A 20,722-nucleotide genomic window follows, 5' to 3' on the forward strand; every position below is an offset into this window, starting at 1 on the left:
CTCAATCCACGACTGGTTGTGGGACACTGATGTCTGCAATTGGCTGCCGCATTTTGCCCACCCAATATACAGTCAATTCACTTTACCATTTATTCTGTGAAGCGCATTAGACATCTCAAAGATATAATAAGGGACAGTATCAAATACAAGGATTATTATTATTATTCTTCACTTGAATAGGCAGAGGATTTCAGTTTAACCCCTAGTTTAACAAAGGATTGCACCTCCGAAAATGCAGCACCACATTACGAAAAATACAAAGAATGTACAGCACAGAAACAGGGCATTCATCCCAACAAGTAATTATACTCCATTAGTCTTCAGCCATTCCTTACTCCATCCCATACCCTGTTAATCCCCTCTCCTCCCACATGTGAAGGTCTAGCTTCCTTTGAATGCTTCTGCACTATCTGATTCAGTCACCCCTTTGGGCTGTGAGTTCCAGAATCTCACTACCCTCCTCATGAAGTGGTTCTTAAATTCTCTTTTAGATCAAATCCAATTTCAATCCAATTCAATCTCAATCCACAACTGGTATCTTCCTCCTAAACCTATGTTGTACTCTTTTTATCACTGCTATATCCTTCCTATAGTGTGGAGACCACAATTGGACACAATACTCCAAATGTGGTCTAACAAAGGTTCTCTTTGACCGTGCCTTCAGCTCCCCTCTCAACTCTCTACCCCCTCCTCGCTCCCTCCCTCCCCTCACCCTGACCATTTCCCCCCTGCTTGGGTCTTGACCCAACTGTACAGCGCCTTGGGACGTCCTCCCGACGTGAAAGGCGCTGTATAAATGGAATCTTGTTGTTGTTGTTCCTTCTGGTAAAGCAAATCTTTTACCAGAAATCACCTGACCAGGTTATCGTTGTAAGTGAACCATATATAGTCATCAGCTCAAAGTGAAAGTGAAAACCACATTTTTTTTACTTTTATAAAGTTCACTTGCATCCTGCACCATTTGCCAGCCAGTAACAGAGACGACAAGTCATCAACCCAGGTATGTGGATCTTGTATCACAACAACTTGCTTTTATCCAAGTGCTCTTCATGTAGGATAGTGTTTTGAAGCACTTTAAAGTGATGGGGTCAAATGCTAAGCAAGGCAGGAGGGGAGAGGGAGGTGATCACAGGCACAGTCAAAGAGGTAGTGTAAATGTTTGAGTTCTTCATAATGTAAAACAAAGAGACTGACCAGCTGGATCTCAAAATAATGTCAGTACTTTAGCAACATGCTCTGTTGCCAAAATAACATCCATAAGTTGTTATACTATATATAAAACCATGACACATAGTTTGGATACAATTTTAGAGTCCTGTAATGTAATGGTTAGAGAACTAGCATCACAAGTGAGAGAGCTGGGTTCGATTCCTGGTGGGGCGAAACCTTAGGCAAGTTTCCTTACTCCACACACCTCTGTTTACCCAGCAGTAAGTAGAAACCCAGTTAATCGAATGATGGATCGCTTTTCCTGGGATAATAATTCCTTAAAAAAATATGGTTGGTAAGAGACGCACTTGCCTTCCTGACAGACTGCAGTAAAGACTCCGCTCGCTGCATCCTCCCAACCACCGGCTCCTGTCACTGCCCTGGGAGGATGTCCATCAGGGAGGGAGGGAGAGAGGGAGCGGGTTGGAATGTTGGAAATGATCTCGGGCTGGATGCAGCCCACGGACTTTCTCAAATAGGGAATCCGGCCCCCGAAGCGAAACGTTTGGGCCACCCTGGCTTAGAGTATATCAATCATGGGTCGACAGATGGTCTTTCTCCTTCAGTGGCAGTATTGTGTTCTCCTACCGATGTGTTCACCACTTTTATACCTTATTTTCATGGCAACCGCTGACCAGGTCTTGCTTTTCCACAGAATCTGTACTTGGCCAGTTCACGCCCTCTGTTTTATCTTTTCATACTAAAGATTAACCCTTTTACATTCCTTCAGACCTCATCAAAAATCAATGCTTTTACACCTCTTTATCAAAGTCCTTTGCTCATCCTGCTTTTAAGAGACAGATGTGCCTGGTACAATAACATTCTCCTCTCTCAAAGCTGAAACACTTGCAGGTTAGAGAACATCTCCTGCAAAGTCAAGTTTCCTTACTCCACATGGCTCTATTTATCTAGCAGTAAGTAGGAATGTGGTTGTTAGTCGAATGGCGGATTGCTTTTCTGGGGGTCATAAACCCTTAAAATAATAATAATAATTTGGTCACTCAATCCACGACTGGTTGTGGGATACTGATGTCTGCAATTGGCTGCCGCATTTTGCCCACCCAATATACAGTCAATTCACTTTACCATTTATTCTGTGAAGCGCATTAGACATCTCAAAGATATAATAAGGGACAGTATCAAATACAAGGATTATTATTATTATTCTTCACTTGAATAGGCAGAGGATTTCAGTTTAACCCCTAGTTTAACAAAGGATTGCACCTCCGAAAATGCAGCACCACATTACGAAAAATACAAAGAATGTACAGCACAGAAACAGGGCATTCATCCCAACAAGTAATTATACTCCATTAGTCTTCAGCCATTCCTTACTCCCTCCCATACCCTGTTAATCCCCTCTCCTCCCACATGTGAAGGTCTAGCTTCCTTTGAATGCTTCTGCACTATCTGATTCAGTCACCACTTTGGGCTGTGAGTTCCAGAATCTCACTACCCTCCTCATGAAGTGGTTCTTAAATTCTCTTTTAGATCAAATCCAATTTCAATCCAATTCAATCTCAATCCACAACTGGTATCTTCCTCCTAAACCTATGTTGTACTCTTTTTATCACTGCTATATCCTTCCTATAGTGTGGAGACCACAATTGGACACAATACTCCAAATGTGGTCTAACAAAGGTTTTGTATAAATTAAACATTACCTCCTAATACTTATATTCTATCCCTCTGGAAATAAAACCCCAAAACTCATTGACCTTTTTTGTTACACCCCTTTATACACCCCTTACTTACGTGTGTAGCTACTTTTAGAGATTTGTGGATTTCAATTAGTTGCATATCTATAAATACTCAGCTTAAGTGCTCTGCGCCTCTATCCTGCATGAAGGGTGCTATATAAATGCAAGTTGTTGTTGTTATCCCTTTCTCTCATCTTGAAGAAAGACAAGATATTAGATTGTACTTATTCACAGACTCCTATAATTTGTAGCTTATTGTTTTGCAGGTTATTAGTTGGAAACTTGACCAAACATTCATTACTGGCAACCTACTCTCTTCAATGAAAAACAATAAACCAATCCAGGGGAAGACTGTAATGATATAGAAAAAACAAATAAAACACGTATTGTTGCACCACACAGCAAGCCAGCTCCTCTGGACACTGGCCAAGGGATCTGAGGAAGGCTCCAACCTGGCACAGGAAATGGATGAAACTTTGCAACACAAGAAAGAATGGTCACCATCTGAACTCCTAGGAAAGGCCTCAGGGGGTCTGGCACTCAAAGGAATCTTGGTCAGTGAGAATCTGAGTGACCTGCTACAGGAACGGTGCCCATTGCTGGAAGTGCCTGAGAAATGCAGCTTGTTGGGGCCGTCCATGATAGCTGTGGAGCAGACTGCTAGCTATGAGTCTTATACTCATGCAGCAAATTCCAAAAAGTCTCTGGAAAAGCTGGGAGAAGGATTCTCCAGCCAGCTTGAAGCAGGATTCTGGGGTATTAAAGTTGATGTGAAGGCAGAGTACAACTCCTCTTCCTCCACCTCTGCATCATCCTCCACAGTCAATAAGAGCACCTACTCATCTTGGTGCAAGAAGGTCCTTTTACCCACAGCATGTGTTCAGTTGAAACCCACAGATCTGAAATTGTCAGAAATGGCTCTGAACTCACTGAGGGAGGTTGAAGACAATCTGCTATACAGGACAACAGATACGAAAGACACATTTTGTGATAAGTTTCTCGAACAGTTTGGGTCACACGTGAACAGCAGCAACATCCACTTTGGGGCCATTTACTTAAGGCAAGCAGAGAGTTCTGCATTGAACCATAAGGAGAAGCAACTGTCAGAAGAAGTCATGACACAGCTGATCAACATGAACTTGGACACAAACAAATTTGGAGCTGGTAGTGCCTCAGTTACAGCCTCAGCCTCTAAATTTCAATCTGTCCTTGATAGGAAATACAAGAGCACTCTGCTGGATAAAATCTATGTTTCTATTCATAAAATTGGAGGACCTATTGATGCACCATCTCTGGCAGCCTGGACAGAAGGAACACACCTCAACAGCAGAACCTGGAGAGTGATTGACCGCGGATGCCCCAATGATCTGGTTCCTGTCTGGAGAATAATTCTGGAGAAACACAGAAGAGATTTCAAGAATGTGCAGTTGCTGACCGAAGCCCTGCAGAGATGTTGGGAAACAAAGACTGGGCTAAAGGATGAAACTAGAGGCACTGTGGAGATGATCATTGTCCGCACAAGTATTCAGGATCTGGCCCAGGAAGTGGAGAAGTGGAACCAAGCCTCAGAATCAGATTTTGTTAGGAATTGTGCCAATTACATTTCTAAATGTGCAAATATCAAATCCTCCCTGGGAAAACATCAGGCAATAGACACAGACAGATTGTGGTATGATGAGTTCATCTGTCGTAGCTCTGTTCAGAAGTTCCTCAGTAAAGTTTTAAAGTGCGCGAGCAGCGAGGATGAAGTTTACCTGAAAATTCGTGTTCTCGATCTCCTGAAACCTCAGGAAATGATAAGCGTTAAGGATTTTCCAAACATTTCAGAGATCCTACAGCAACTAACCAACCATCCCTACAGAGAGCGAGAGCTGTCATTCTCCAGCGCTGAGGAGGCAAAGCAATACATCTTGAAGCTGGAGATGAAATTCCGAGTTGCTGATACTGGGATTGAGTTAGAAGCTAGTGCCCGCAATCAACTGGGAAAAGCATTGTTTGAGCTGCAACTGTTTTACAAACGAAACAACTCTCTATATGCCTCTCTTCTTCTCCCAGCAATACTGCATCCAATCTCCTATAACGCCGATGGAACAATGAACCGGTGTCTCGAAGACAGTGACTGGAAATATCTCATCTCTCAGTTGGATAGAATTGAGAGTTTCAGAGAAGAATTGCAGAACAAGGGGAGTGAAGAGCAGCAAGCCTTTCTGTTGTACACAGCTCTGTCTGCCAGGGAGGAATGTAAGCATGTGCAGTCAGATGATGCCAATATTACAGCTGTGTTGCAGATGTTGTGTAAACAATTGAACCAAGAGATGCTTCCACGGGTTCGTGAAGCTATAATGACAAACAATAGAACCATTATAACAGATGCGAAACTTATGAAAGAAACATTACAAAGTTTGTCAAGCAAAGCAATCCCGGGACCTCAATTGAGTGAATCACTGTCAGAATTTGGTGATAGCTTTCCTTGCCAGAACACAGCATCTCCCAGTGATCTCAATGACATCCAGACTGGCCCATCCAATTCATCGAATAGTGGACCTCCCCCAAAGATGCTAACTGACCTGGGATTGCTTGATTACTATCCGAGGAAACTTTCCCTGAGGCAGATGCGAGGGATCAGCGCTGATAAATTAAAGGACATTAAACCCACTGGACCTGAAGGAATCCCCTGGCACTTTCTCCAGAGAGTCCTGATGGCTAATTCAACAGCGAGGAATCCTGACTGGCCGCTCATCCAACAGCTGGAAAATCGCTTGGATGTTGATGAGGATTTTGCTGATTTCTTTGAGGACAAAAAAAGACAAGTAACCGGAATTAATCCACTGGATGTCACAGTTGCTACTTTTCTCTGTGCAGATCACTTCCTGAGGCAGGAGCTGATGCTCAAAATGTCCCTGTGCCAGTTTGCATTGCCTTTTCTGCTGCCAGACGGGGACACTGCCATCTTCCTCCTCTGGGCCATGCGCTCCATTGTTAAACAGTGGCGCCCGCAGTCTCTAGTGGGCAATTGTGGGTTTGTAGAGGATAACATTGTGACCTCAGCCTTGCCAACCTTCTCCTTTATCAGACTGGGACGGTGCACTGTCTCCAAATCGAAAATCCTGAATCTCACCTTGAGCCGCTCCGAGCAGCAGCAGAATTTCTTCCTGCACTCCCAGATGGAATACAGTGACCAGCCCCGGGAAATGTCTGATGGACTGGTTGAGATCTGCTGGTATCTGCCTTGTGGGAAGGTGAACCTGGATATCTTGCCGGAGGCCTGCGCATTTATTAACCTCCGTGGTGAGGGTAAAGCTCACCAGAAACAGGCTCGGTTCCTCGCCAAAGTCTCCAATGCTCTCTTTGTTTTCATTGACGTTGTTGGTGAAGAGGAAAGAGAGTTTCTGACTTCTCTCACACCATCACCTACACAATTTTTCCTTATAACAAACTCCAGCGGCAATGAGCAGAAAGTCACCCCGCAGCAGATGAGGGAACTGTTCAAATCCCTGAATTTGCAGAGTCACCAGCTGCTGGTACGGAAGGACAAGAACGATGCCCAGTTCGTGGAAATCCTTCGCTCCAAAATCAAGAGCCTCCTCACACTCGGGGAAGTGGGGCAGCGAGGGCTGGAAGAAATGGCTATAGTAGCGAGGGAAAGCGGGATTTGCATTGATGAAGATGAGCCTGAAATCAACCGAGGGAAACAACTGGCCAACAATATACTGATAGACATTCACTCCAGAGACATTGCAGAGTATAAACAAACGGCGCTACCCTTTCAGGGAAAGCTCTGGCAAGAATGGTCCAAAGCTGAGAAAGAGAAGTGCCGAATGAAACACTGCCAGAATAAGCCCATGGAGCTGTACGGACATGAATTGAATCAAAAGCAAAATCAGATCCGCAAAATCCAGAGTGAGAAGAATGTGAGTGAGGAGATGAAACAGTTCATTGCTGCCCTGAAGAAAACCTCTGAGGCCGAGCAGGGCTTTTTTATGCAATGGCTGAAGTTGGGCCTGGACAGAAAATCGCGACAAATTATATCGAAGCTTCGGGTTCAATCTAAAACACTACATAAAAATTCCAAGGAATCAAGTACAGAGTTGAATGAGTTGGATCAGAAAATAGCTGACAGCTCCCTGGGGCTAGAGCACTTCATGCGAGAACTCAGTCAGATTTACGAGATTTGCGCTACTCTGGGTAAAGAGAGGATTTCAGAAAATACATTGAGTATGTTACCTGGTGTAGCTGCTGATCTGATGCTGGGTGGGTTCCCTCTGGAGCTCATTGATGGAGATGTCTCCAATATTCCTATGCAGTGGGTGACTGCGGTGTTGAAGGGAGTTACTAGGAGGGTGGGAAATGATTGCCGTATATTTGTGTTGACGGTGCTTGGTGTGCAGAGCACAGGGAAGTCCACACTCCTGAACACAATGTTCGGATTGCAGTTTGCTGTAAGCAGTGGTCGGTGCACACGTGGTGCTTACATGCAACTCATTAAACTCACAGGCGGCCTGGAGACTGAACTGGGCAGTGATTTCATCCTGGTGATCGACACCGAGGGGTTGAAAGCCCCAGAGCTGGCAAGTCTCGGGGACAGCTATGAGCATGACAATGAGCTGGCCACGTTGGTGATTGGACTCAGTGATGTGACCTTAGTGAATATGTCCATGGAAAACTCCACAGAAATGAAGGATATTCTGCAAATTGTGGTCCATTCGTTCATTCGCATGAGGGCAACGGGGAAAAAGCCAATTTGCCAATTTGTTCACCAGAATGTGGCTGGCGTGTCAGCTCATGATCAGACCCTGAGAGATCGACAGAAACTCCTGAAACAGCTGGATGAGATGACAGAGGCTGCTGCTCGGATGGAGAAATTGCAGCGAGTCACGTTCTGCGATGTGCTGGACTATGACACTGATAGGAACAATTGGTATATCCCTGGGTTGTGGCACGGAGTCCCTCCAATGGCAGCAGTGAACACTGGCTACAGTGAACATGTCTTTGAGCTGAAGAAATCTCTTTTCACTTGCTTTTCAAACTGCAACAAAAAGCAAAAGGCTTTAACAATCCCCAACTTCATCAAATGGATGTCTGGCCTCTGGGACCAGATCAAACATGAAAATTTCATTTTCAGCTTCCAGAACAGCTTGGTCGCTGAGGCTTACAGTCAGCTCTCCAGGAACTACTCAGCCTGGGATTTGGAGATCCGGACATTTGCCCATACCTGGACAATTGAGACTGAAAACAGAATAAAGAACACAAACACTGAGGAATTCCCTCATCAGTCCCTCACCCTGGAGATCACCACAAAAATGGAGGAAAAGAAGAATGAGATCCTCAACAAACTTGAGGAGTACTATGAAAGCAGAGATCATAACGTCCACCTCATGGAATCTTACAGGGAGCAATTTCGAATAAGTATCCAGTCTTTGTGCAGCCAACTTCAGAATGAATCAACACAGAAATGTGAAGAGGTTATCCGAAGACGTGAGGCATTGGATAAAGTGGATAAGATTTGGGATGAATATAATAAGCAAATCGAGGATGAAGTGATGATACTTTTGCAATACTGCAAAAAAGATGGGAAGGAGATGGATGATTGTAAACTTGAGGAGGAGTTCAAAAGGATGTGGCAGAGAACTCTCGAGAAGCTGAGCTACCGACCCTCTAAAGAAACAAATATTGAGGCTGATGTTGAAAATCTCCTGAGAAAGAACATGCCAACACAGGGGAAAGTGATCAGTGAGGCTCTGAGGGGGAAAGTCCTTTCAAAACTGGGGCTTCACATGTTTGATGTGAAGAAGAAACATATTGATCAGAAAATAGGGATCAACATGCTTGTGGGATTCATAGTAGAAACTTCAGAAGTTAAAAAGGCAAGATTGCTGTCAAAGTGCCTGGAGGAAGAATGTAAAGAAGACATAGATAGTATCACAAAAAAGGACGTGGATTACGACAGTAAATATTGTGTTGACATTTTGTGGAACTTGGACAAAAATATAGAAAACAATTCAGAACCGGAGTTTAAGATGAGTGAAATTTATAAGGCGGAATTCAAGCTCCACATGTGTGGCTACGCTGCTCAAAAATTCAAAGTCATGCACAACGTGTTTGTCAACAAGCACAACCCATGGAAGAGGATGGAAAATATGGAGAATCAATACTTTGAGCTTTTCAAGCAGATTTACACAAAGCAGGACATGACTGAAAAAGGAGCAGAAAGATTTGCCAAGAATTGTTTCATTCCGGCCGTCAGGGAAGCCATTCTCAACTGTCTCGGGCACAGAATTGTGCTTGACATGAAAAAAAATGATTCCAGCGGGGAGTACAGCAATCGCAATAGCTTCACTGTGGCTCTGCTCGTCCACCTAAAACAGCAGGACAAATTTGACCAATATCTTAATTACATCAACCACTTTAAGAGTTTTGCAAACAATTGGCTTCGTGGTCAGGTTATCAATTACTGCAACACGAAAACAAATGGAGATACCAAATTTATACATTTAGCAAAAGTTCACCTCAAGGAGATCACTAATGAAGCTAAAGAGATTGTCAGGGAAGCGATCGCTCAGAATGTATCAGGTGAAGCCAGAAGCTTCCTTGACTTGTTTGTCGATAAGTTGAAGGCAAAACTCGCAATGCCCAAAGACAGCCTGAAGCTTGTTGTTTTCCAGCCTGCCAGCAAGGCCGGGAATTTTGCAAAAATGGTCCTGCCACATATCCAGGAGGCGGAAACCTCTCTCCTCCAGGAGCTCACAACATGGAATGTCAATGCAATGATTGAGCAGCTTCCTGTGAAACCCCATGAGGAAATATTGAAAAAACTTATTAGTTGCAACAAAAAATGCCCTTTCTGTCAAGTCTGTTGTGAAATAGAAACGCTTGGCAATCATCAGCATTTCAGTAACCAGCACAGACCTACGGGACTCAATAGACATCGCTGGTCGAATAATAAGCATCTTGTGATGGACATTTGCACTGCTTCAGTAGCAAGCAATTGTAAATTCAGAAACTCAGACACAAACGAACAGTGGGTGAAATACGAGGACTATTGTACAGTAAATGATTATTACAAATCCTGGATTATCCAAAAATCTCCCAGTGCGGAGGCAGCATCTTACTGGAAAAAAGTTTTCCACATCTTTAATCAGGATTTTGCTAAACACTATAATGCGGAACCTGCCGACATCACTGATGCCTGGAACATACCATGGGACAGGGTGAAGGACGATCTTAACAAAACCTACTATGTGTCCTTGAAATTTCTGTAGGGAAAGTCTACAGGAGAGGACCTGGGTTCAATTCCTGGGCAAAGTGATTCGTTGGGCAAGTTTCCTTACTCCACACGCCTCTGTTTACCTAGCAGTAAGTAGGAAGCCGATTATTAGTTGATTGCAGATTGCTTTTCCGGGGATAATAATCCCTTAAAAAATAATAATAATTTGGTCACTCAATCCACAACTGTTTGTGGGACACCGCTGTGCACAACTGGCTGCTGTGTTTCGCTCACAAAATATACAGTTATTTCACTTGACAGGATATTCTGTGAAGTGCCTTGAGACGTCTTGAAGGGATGATAAGGCACTATATCAAATGCAAGGATTATTATTAATATAACCCTCAGAAATGACAGTTTAGAATGAGACATTCGATATATCCAGTCGACAAGACAAAAATCGATGTGACTTAGCTTCACACTCTCCCCAACTCTCAGCTGGCGCAGGCTTCCTGAGCATCCCTCAACCCCCATCGCATTACTACTAATAGTGGCTCTGCATCACTAACTAATACACCACTAAGAACTCCCTGATGTTATATAAATGCAAGTTGTTGTTATTGATTAATGTTAAGATTTGATGTCGCTAATACCTTATTAGTGTAATCCTGAAAGTGAGTTGATTGTTTTCTGTTTGTTGATATTTGTGGATGTATCACTCAATGCGTGTGCATTTCACTCAAGTCAATTCACTTTATAGTATATACTGTGAAGCGCATTTCACCCACAAAATATACAGTCAATCTACTTTACAGTATATTCTATGAAGCGCTTTGAGACGTCTCGAAGACGTGATACGGCGCTGTATCAAATGCAAGGATTATTATTATTAAGTCTCTCCCCCAACCCTTCCATGTTGTCCAACACTGACCCATGTCTTAGCTGCCTTTCCTCTCTAAGGTGTTGGAACATGTTGCTGCCTCCCAGTTTCTCACTTTCCTCTCCTAGCACTTCCTGTTTGAATCCCTCCAGTTTGGCTTTCGCCATGTCCTTTGCACCGAGACCTCCCTGGTCAAAGACACTAATGACATTCTATCTTTGACTAGGGCTCTCTGTATCTCCGAGTTCACCTCGATCTCTGTACCTTTTATACTATTGCCCTAACCCTAACCCATCATTCTCCACCACCTCTCCTCTCCGTTATACTACAGCAGTTCTGTCCTATCCTGGTTTCATTCCTACCTCATCATTTCCACTTTATCTCTTCTTACAGGTTCTCTTCCAGCCCCCGAAGAGTCAATTGTAGTATTCCTCAGGGCTCCCTCCTTGGCCCTATTCTTTTCAAGATGCAGCAGGGAACAAAAGCGCTGGACAGCCACCAAGGCCTCCCTGTACCACAATGAGGTTCCCAGGCCCCCGTGGGTAATGTTATATAATAATAATAATCCTTGCATTTGATATAGCGCTTTTCACGTCTTCTAGACGTCTCACAGCGCTTCACAGAATATACTGTAAAGTGAATTGACTGTATATTTCTGGGTGAAATGCAGCAGCCAATTGCGCACAGCAGTGTCCCACAAACAGTTGTGGATTGAGTGACCAAATTATTATTTTTTTCTTAAGGGATTATTATCAGGCGTGTGGAGTAAGGAAACTTGTCCTAGGTTTTGCCCTGGGGTGAATTGGCCTGGCAGGAATGTTGCACCCCTTTGTACGGATATTTGGGGAAGGCCAACAGTAACAGCACAATTTTGAGGCCTTTATGCATATTATTGGTAGGCTCTGGTCCCTGGTACTGTCCCGCACCAGGCTTCGGGACCACATCACTCCCACTCTCGCTCGCCTCCACTGGCTCCCCATCCCCCAGAGGATTGATTTCAAGATCCTCATCCTCACCTACAAGGCCATTCACGGCCTTGCTCCCTCCTACCTCTCCAACCTACTATCCCCCTACCTACCTACCTGCCCGTACCCTCCGTTCCTCCGGCTCCGGTCTGCTCCACGTCCCCCGCCCCAATCGCCCTACCATCGGTGGTCGGGCCTTCAGCCTCTCAGCCCCCAGGCTCTGGAACTCCATCCCCCAGTGCCTTCACCGCCTCCTCCCTTTCCTCCTTCAAGGCCGGTCTCAAAACCTTTCTCTTTGACCGAGCCTTCAGCTCCCCTCTCGACTCTCTACCCCCTCCTCGCTCCCTTCCTTCCCTCCCCTCACCCTGACCATTTCCCCCCTCCTCGCTCCCTCCCTTCCCTCCCCTGACCATTTCCCCCCTGCTCGGGTCATGACCCAACTGTGCAGCGCCTTGGGACGTCCTCCTGACGTGAAAGGCGCTTTATAAATGGAATCTTGTTGTTGGTGTCTCCCTACATATTCTCCAAGAAGAGCAATCCGAACAGTGACATCTTTCTTCAGGTAAAATTGTAAATATGAGGGGTTTCGAAATGTCTGATGCAAACGGTTACCTATCCATACCTCTAAAGCCTCAAAAGCATAATCTCTAACTAGCTGAACCCCACAATGGCTCATTTAAATAGGGGGCAGCCTGCTGAAAGTAACAACAAGGTAAGCCATATTAGCAAAGCTGACAGCAAAAGGAGAGATATGGATATGCCCATTTAATGACACAAAAATCCTGCAAATTTTCAATTTTTGCTGCGAGAGATAACACACAATGCGTTCTCCAGGTGGGGTGTGCTTTCAAAAATAGAGCCAGACTGAGATTCCCACTTCACTGGTTCACTGATGTGACACACATTGCAAATTTGGGAATAAAACAGCAATTCCACACTTCACTGACCTGAGTGGGCAGGGATAGTTGAAAGAATGAACAGGTCAACAGAAACAATAATGAAGAAGTCATGTCAGAAAATTGTAAAACCTGGGATGCCCTCCTGCAAATGATTCTGACGTGTATCAGGGAAATGCCTTTTAAGACAACAGGTTTTCCCTCACCAGAGGGTGACTGGGCGGTCATTAAGAATGTCTGAGCAATTAAGGATGGATGGAATGTCCATACCAGAACTGCAAGGTGTTACCCTTGAAAATTGTGTAAATAAGTTAGTGTAGGACTTAGCCCACATGTATACGTTAGTTGCAATGAAAACCTGGAAAATTAAGCAAGTGAACAAAAGTCTATCAGACATATGTCCCATTTGCAAAGAAATTTGAATGGCTATATAGAATTAGTGGCAGACAAAGCGAGCCCCACAGAATATCAAATTCATATCTAGTATGATAATTACAAACACAGAAGCGTGTTACCATTTGAATCATCTGAAATTGTTCAAAAGGCTTGATACGTAATGTTGCGCTCTCAGTCTTTTGTCAGCAGAGCATCACATGGAGACTTGTAATTCTATGCCCAGGATTGGCCATCCTGAGAATGGGTGATGATCCACTCTGGACAATGGACTTATAATGGTGGAAATACCAATGAAATCTCAATGATAATATCATACTTGATCACATGTTGGTAACAGTGGATTTCAGCAGCTGAACACTTAAAGATCTCCCAAGGTGTAACCAGACGGAGGCATACACATATTTGTTAAGGGACTGGGCTGAAATGTTCTGCTGTTTCATGAGGAACAAGCAAAGAATTTCTAATCAATTGTGCATATGCAACCAGCACCCTTAGGACAGGAATACAAAAACAGATTCGGACATTGTGCTGGGTTTAATTTGGTGTCTTATGATGGTGTCTTAAAGGGGCAAATGATAAAATTGCTAGTGATTTGCATATGATGAGGTTTACAGGAATTTTAAATCAAAGTTTGTAGCTTGGAATATAATCTACTGTAGTTTTGATAGAACATAACAGTAATATAGTTTTAATATAGTAATAGTTTTGATATCGTTTGACATATATTTAACCATTATTACATAGAGTAAGATATATAGTTTGATAACTATAATGCAAAAGTGATCAGCCTCCTTGACTTGCAGAAGGCAACTAGATTAGTAAAAGGTAATGGGAATGATTGGCATGTGATATCAATCAGCTGTGATAAAATGTAACTTAATGCGCTTAATAGATTAGACTGTTCCACTTCACACCGCAGAGCAGAATAAGCACACAAGGCTATTCACTCCAATCTGTGGCAATGTCCTGGGATAAAGCTGGTGTTTAGACCTGTCTGAGACTGTGCAGATTATAGGACACTTAACTCTGAATATTGCCATCCAGTGCCAAAGGGCAACTGTAAGGAAAGAGATAAAATATTAACTGCTGCAGAATTGCAGATAAACACTGTAGCCTTGACTTTGTTCACCAGGAATGTGTCTTCTGATAAGGAGAAGTTGAGAGAACACTTGGAATAAAATATTTTGGTTGGGATCCATCACATGGGTAGTATGAACACTGCTGGTAAACATGCCCTGCAGCATGGGGTCTATGAACTTGAACCACAGATGGTGTTTGCACTATTTGGTTGGTCTGGGCTTTACGCAGTACCCAATCAGGTATAAAATAGAAAGTTCAGTCAGGAACAATAAGATGCAGATCTGACTGACTCCCAGATGCTCTCCCAAGAAATATGGCAACTGATCAATACTTATTTCTCGACAACCATTATCGTGTCTTGCTCTTCGCTCTTTATATAATCATTGACTGTGGAAGTATAATAAAGGAAACAATTGATTAACACCAAAATTTGTGCACATTATTTCATCATTAATTAATAATGAAAGTAATTTCCTTACACTCCCAACACATACAGCCCCAAACCTTCACCCCAACACACGCAGCCCAGACCCTTACCCAAACACCACAGCCCCAAACCCTCACTGTCAACACATGCAGCCCCAAACCCTCAACAAAAACAACAACTTGCATTTGTATAGTATCCCTCATGCAGGGTAGCGTACCAGAGCGCTTGACAGTGGGGGAGCATGATGCCAAGCCATGCATTGGGGAGCGGGTGGGGGGAGAGAGTTGTGAATGGGCTACGGAGTTTAGTGCGGGTAAGTATGCGGGCAGCGGAGTTTGGGATTAACCTGATTTATGGATAATAGAGCTGGGTAGACTGATAAGCAGACCCTCATCCCCAACACACACAACCGAGACACTCAACCCAAACACAGCCCAGATATTCACCCCAACAATACAACAATATTGCATTTGTCCAGCGCCTTTCAAGTCAGGAGGATGTCCGAAGGCGCTGGACAATCAGTGTTTCAGACCCGAGCTGGGGGTCAGGATCGGAGAGTTTGGAGAGCGGGGGGGAAGGAGGGTGACCGAAGGCACAGTCGAAGAGGAGGGTCTTGAAGCAGGTCTTGATGGAGGCAAGGGAGGGGCAAGGCAGAAGGAGTTCCAGAGTGTGGGGCCAGAATGGCTTCAGGCTTGCCCAGCAATGGGTGAGGCGGGGGACATGAAGCAGGCCAGAGCCCACTGAGCGGAGGCACCGTGCAGGGGGATAGAAGGTTGCAAAGGTAGGGGGAAGGATGGCCATGGAGAGCATTGAAGGTGAGGACCAGGATCTTGAACTGTATCCTCTGTGTAGTGGGAAGCCAGTGGAGTCGGGTGAGGATGGGGTGATAGGGTCATGGAGCCTGGTGCGGGAGAGGACATGGCCTGCAGAGTTCTGGATGATCTGCAGCCTATGGAGGGATGAGTGGGGGAGACCGAAAAGCAGGGAATTTGCGTAGTCGAGCCTGGATGTTATGAATTTGTGTATGAGGTCTCAACTGCCTGCGGTGTGAGACAGTGGCGGAGCCAGGCAACGTTGCGGAGGTGAGGGAAGGCAGTGCGGGTCATGGCATGGATGTGAGGTAGAAAGAATAGTTGAGAGTCAAACAAGATACCAAGGTTCCGGACAGGCTTAGTGAGGTGGAATTTACACAGCACAGCACACACAGCCCAGGCCCTCATCCCCAACACACACAGCCAGACCCTCATCCCCAACACACACCCCAATCGTCTAACCACCGGGTTCCTACTTACTACTAGGTAAAGAGGCTTGTGGAGTAAGGAAACTTGCCCAACGTTTCGCCCTACCCGGGAATCAAACCCAGATCTCTCGCTTGCGAGGCGAGTGCTCTAACCATTGTGCTACAGGACTCCGCAACCTAGAGGGTTTGGGTTGAATTGTTTGATTTGTAACTTGTGATCTGAGAATAAAATAGTTTTCTACAGATTGACTGTTGAGAACGTAACAGGAACTTCTTAATGCAGAGGATGGGAGAATGCCCATCAGTGGAACTCACTGCCATAAGTGTTGGTTGAAGCAGATAATATAGATGGATTTAAGTGTAAGCGAGATACAAACATGAGGGAGAGGGGAATCGGGTATGTGAGGAAGTAAGCAGTGGGTGGAGACTGTTGTGAGCCACCTTACCATGTATGAAGGCTGAAGTAGATAAACAAAAAGTAGAGCAAGCAGCAAACTCATGGTTAGACATGCCAGTGACACATAATGTAAAATAAAAAGATGAGATAATGTAGTATAAGACATAAATTGCAAACATAAGCTTAAGAACAGAAGACTAGGTTATGTTTAAGCAAATAACCCTTAGTAAACCCATGAATATGATACAGAATATCCCTTGCTAAGCTGAGACTGTAAAAAGTCTAAACAAGGGATAAAGACAGGAGCCTTTGGGATTTAGGTTTCTCAACAAATCCTACCCTCCGCCCTCGCCTCCGCTAAATCGTTTTTCTACTCCAAGACAATCCTGGAAGCTAAGGACAACCCCAGGCTCCTCTTCTCTATCACAAACCGATTCCTCCACTCACCCTCTCACACCTCACCCATCACCTCAAATGCCAACTGTGTGGCGATGCTGGACTTCCTCGAATCCAAAGTCGAGGGAATCCGCTCAGCTGACTCTGCCACTGCAACCTCCTCCCCATCTCCACCTCCCACCCCAGCCCCATATCCACCCCTCCCTCCACACCCTTCAACCAGTTTCCCCCTCCTCTCTAATCACCACCATAACCCGTATGAAACCCACCACCTGCTTCCTCGACCCCATCCCTACCGCTCTTCTTACCTCCCAGCTCCACCTTCTTGTCCCTGTACTCACTGACATTGTTAACCTCTCGCTGTCCTCTGGTACTGTTCCCACCCCTTTAAAAAAACAGTCATCACTCCTATCCTTCAAAAACCCTCCCTGGACCCTTCTCTACACCCTAACTACCGCCCCATCTCCAACCTCCCCTTCCTCTCCAAGGTCCTGGAATGAGTTGTTGCTTCTCAGCTCCGCTCTCTCCCACTACTCCCTTCACGAACCCCTTCAATGGGACTTCCATGCCACCCACAGCACAGAAACCGTCCTGGTCAAAGTGACAAATGACATTCTGTCCATCTGCGACCAGGGCTCCCTCTGCCTCCTCGTCCTCCTTGACATCTCTGATGCTTTTGACACCATCGACCATCGTCATCGCCACCTCTTCTCTCACCTCAACCTCCACGGCGCTGTCCTTGATTGGTTCAGCTTCGTACCTCTCACACCCCCTGCACTTCATCTCCTCAAATGGCTTCTCCTCTAGCCCACCGACCATCTCGTGCAGCGTTCCTTGGGGCTCTGTCCTTGGTCCCCTCCTCTTCAATATCTATCTGCTCCCTCTTGGTGACATCATGAGGTCAACTACCATATGTATGCGGATGACACCCAACTCTACCTCTCTGACTCCACCCTTGACTCCAGGACCACTGCTGCCTGACAGAATGCCTGTCAGACATCAAGTCCTGGATGAGAGCTAACTTTCTTCAGTTGAATGTCCACAAGACCGAGGCCCTCCTGATTGGCTCCTGTCAGCGCCTCCACACCTCAGGCGCGGACAGCATCACCATCCATGGTTGCACACTCCACCTCACTAAGCCAATCCGGAACCTGGGGGTCTTGTTTGACTCACCACCGTCTCACACCGCAGGCCGCTGAAACCCTTATACACGCCTTCATTACATCGAGACTCGACTATGCTAACTCACTGCTTGTCGGCATCCCCAACTCTTCCCTCCACAGGTTGCAGATCATCCAGAACTCTGCAGCCCGTGTCCTCTTCCGCACCAGGCTCCGTGACCCTATCACCCCCATCCTTGCCCAACTCCACTGGCTTCCTATTACACAGAGGATACAGTTCAAGATCCTGGTCCTCACCTTCAAAGCCCTTCACGGTCTTGCTCCCCTCTTCCTCTCCGACCTCCTAAACCTCTACCACCCTGTTCGCTCCTTCCGCTCAGCGGGCTCCAGCTGCTTTATGTTTGTCGCCTTGCTCGCCCCACTATTGGGTGGCAGGCCTTCCGCCACTCTGCATCCACTCTCTGGAACTCCATGGAGGGATCAAGGAATATGGGGATAAGTTGGAGATGGAGTTAGGTTTGAAGATCAGCCATGATCTTATTGAATGGTGGGGCAGGCTCGAGGAGCCGAATGGCTTACTCCTGCTCATAATTCCTATGTTCCTATTTCCTATGCCGCAGTCCCTCCGTCTCACCCCACCCCATCTCGTGTGGCACTTTCAAGACCCACCTCAAGACCCTTCTCTTCGACCATGCTTTTGATCTTCCTGCTTCACCCTCTGCCCTCACCCTCGACCCTCAGCTCAGGTCCATAACTAAAGTAAATATATGGATAAAAGCAAGTTGTTGGGACACAAGGATCCATGCACCTGGGTTGATGCCTGATTGGCTCTAGACTTTGTAAACTCTTGACGTTGCCACATTTGGCTAAATTATCAAGGAACAAGTGGTTTCTGGTAAAAGACTTGATTTACAATTAAGTGAGAAAGGAAACTGGCAATATCGACATCAACAGGTGCACTGGCCTGCACACTGGCTTTCACTCAATGGGACTGGCTGACACTTTAGGGTGGTGGCCACTATTGGAAGCAAGGGAGCAGCGAACATCCAAACGGCCAAAGGGCTTGTGGCCAAGCATCCTCTACCAGCTGGGCATGATCCCTTCACCCCTCACATTATTCCTGAAGGATGTCACCTCTCCAGAAATGATTAATACAAATACTTTTAAACTCAGATCTTGTCCTCAAGGGCTGAGGACGTGACTGTGGAAGACAGGAAATACAAAAAGGCAGGAAGACTGTGGGAAACACAAATTGGTGATGAGTCGGCTCTTCACCCCAATATGTACACCCACAATATGACTCCCTACCACTTGCAGAGTGTTGTGGGTGGCCTCTGTGTTCAATCCTCACTAATGAATGCAAGTCCCTATAACTAGATGTGATTAGTCTACTGAGTTCTTCTACGATGACAGGTATTACCAATTACTATGTAAATTAAAGCAAATTGGGAAGCTTCAGTCAATCAGAGGTTTATTTTTGAACCTCTCTGTAACCTAGGCTGAACCTATTTGTGTATTCCCACCTTCTTTGATTTGTACAGAAAGCTCGAGAAAGCACACTTAAGCAAACTGGTCCAATCAGATCCTCCTCTCAGTTGCTCAATAGGGGACAAGTACACTTCCAGTCCTTAATTTGCATATTATAATGTAAGTTACCTGCCAAATTGTTGCATTTGGAGATGTGATGGCAACCTAAGTATCAAATACAATGTACATAAAAGATGTACTTAAAGGGCTACTCAATAAGTTTATAATGCGCACGCGCCAGTTCTACAGAACTTTGGCATTTTCCGAGTTTCCCCAAGCGCAATCAGTAAATGTATAGTAATCCATAGTAATCAGTATTAACCACACTTACACTGGCTAATGCTTTTAGTGAAGAAAGACTTTACAGAAAATATTTTAGACAACAAATAGGCAGAGAAAACAATGGGATGACCATAACATAGGTGATGGCCAAGTACGACTGGAATAAGGAGACGCGATCTCATGTACAACAACAACAACAAGATTGCATTTATAGAGCACCTTTCACATCAGGAGGACATCCCAAGGCGCTGGACAGTTGGGTCAGGACCCGAGCAGGGGGGAAATGGTCAGGGTGAGGGGAGGGAACGGAGGGAGGGAGCAAGGAGGGGGGAAATGGTCAGGGTGAGGGAAGGGAGGGAGCGAGGAGGGGGGAAAGGGTCAGGGTGAGGGGAGGGAAGGGAGGGAGCGAGGAGGGGGTAGAGAGTCGAGAGGGGAGGTGAAGGCACGGTTGAAGAGAAAGGTCTTGAGACCGGTCTTGAAGGAGGAAAGGGAGGAAACAAGGCAAAGGCACTGGGGATGGAGTTCCAGAGCCTCGGGGCTGAGAGGCTGAAGGCCCGGCCACCAATGGTAGGGCGGTTGGGGCGGGGGACGTGGAGCAGACCGGAGCCAGAGGAATGGAGGGTACGGGCAGGTAGGTAGGAGGATAGTAGATCGGAGAGGTAGGAGGGAGCGAGGCCGTGAATGGCCTTGTAGGTGAGGATGAGGATCTTGAATTCGATCCTCTGGGGGTTGGGGAGCCAGTGGAGGCGAGCGAGGGTGGGAGTGATGTGGTCCCGAAGCCTGGTGCGGGACAGTACACGAGCTGCAGAGTTCTGAATGACCTGCAGCTTGTGGAGGGAGGTGCCGGGAAGGCCGGCGAGGAGAGAGTTCCCATCGTCACATGTAGGTGGATGAGAGGGGAGAGATGATCAAGGAGTAGCTGAAACAACAACAAATTACATTTGCATAGTGCCTTTCACATCAGGAGGTCGTCCCAAGGTGCTGGATAGTGCAGGGTTGGGA

The 20,722-nt window shown here is 45.7% G+C and overlaps 2 protein-coding genes across 2 annotated transcripts; both read left to right on the forward strand.

Annotated features, from left to right (window-relative positions):
* The first annotated feature begins 942 nt into the window (after positions 1-942).
* On the forward strand, positions 943-5,154 carry LOC103187251 (interferon-induced very large GTPase 1-like). The gene is made up of 3 exons (XM_042343309.1): positions 943-1,000; positions 3,176-5,010; positions 5,130-5,154. Exons 2-3 carry the CDS (start codon positions 3,374-3,376, stop codon positions 5,152-5,154), a joined length of 1,662 nt encoding a protein of 553 aa, XP_042199243.1. The 5' UTR covers positions 943-1,000; positions 3,176-3,373.
* On the forward strand, positions 5,008-10,211 carry LOC121849479 (interferon-induced very large GTPase 1-like). The gene has a single exon (XM_042336974.1). It carries the CDS (start codon positions 5,198-5,200, stop codon positions 10,166-10,168), a length of 4,971 nt encoding a protein of 1,656 aa, XP_042192908.1. The 5' UTR covers positions 5,008-5,197; the 3' UTR covers positions 10,169-10,211.
* The last annotated feature ends 10,511 nt before the right edge of the window (positions 10,212-20,722 follow it).

The sequence above is a fragment of the Callorhinchus milii genome, unplaced genomic scaffold (assembly GCF_018977255.1).
Source record: "Callorhinchus milii isolate IMCB2004 unplaced genomic scaffold, IMCB_Cmil_1.0 Scaffold1, whole genome shotgun sequence".
NCBI classification, from domain to species: domain Eukaryota; kingdom Metazoa; phylum Chordata; class Chondrichthyes; order Chimaeriformes; family Callorhinchidae; genus Callorhinchus; species Callorhinchus milii.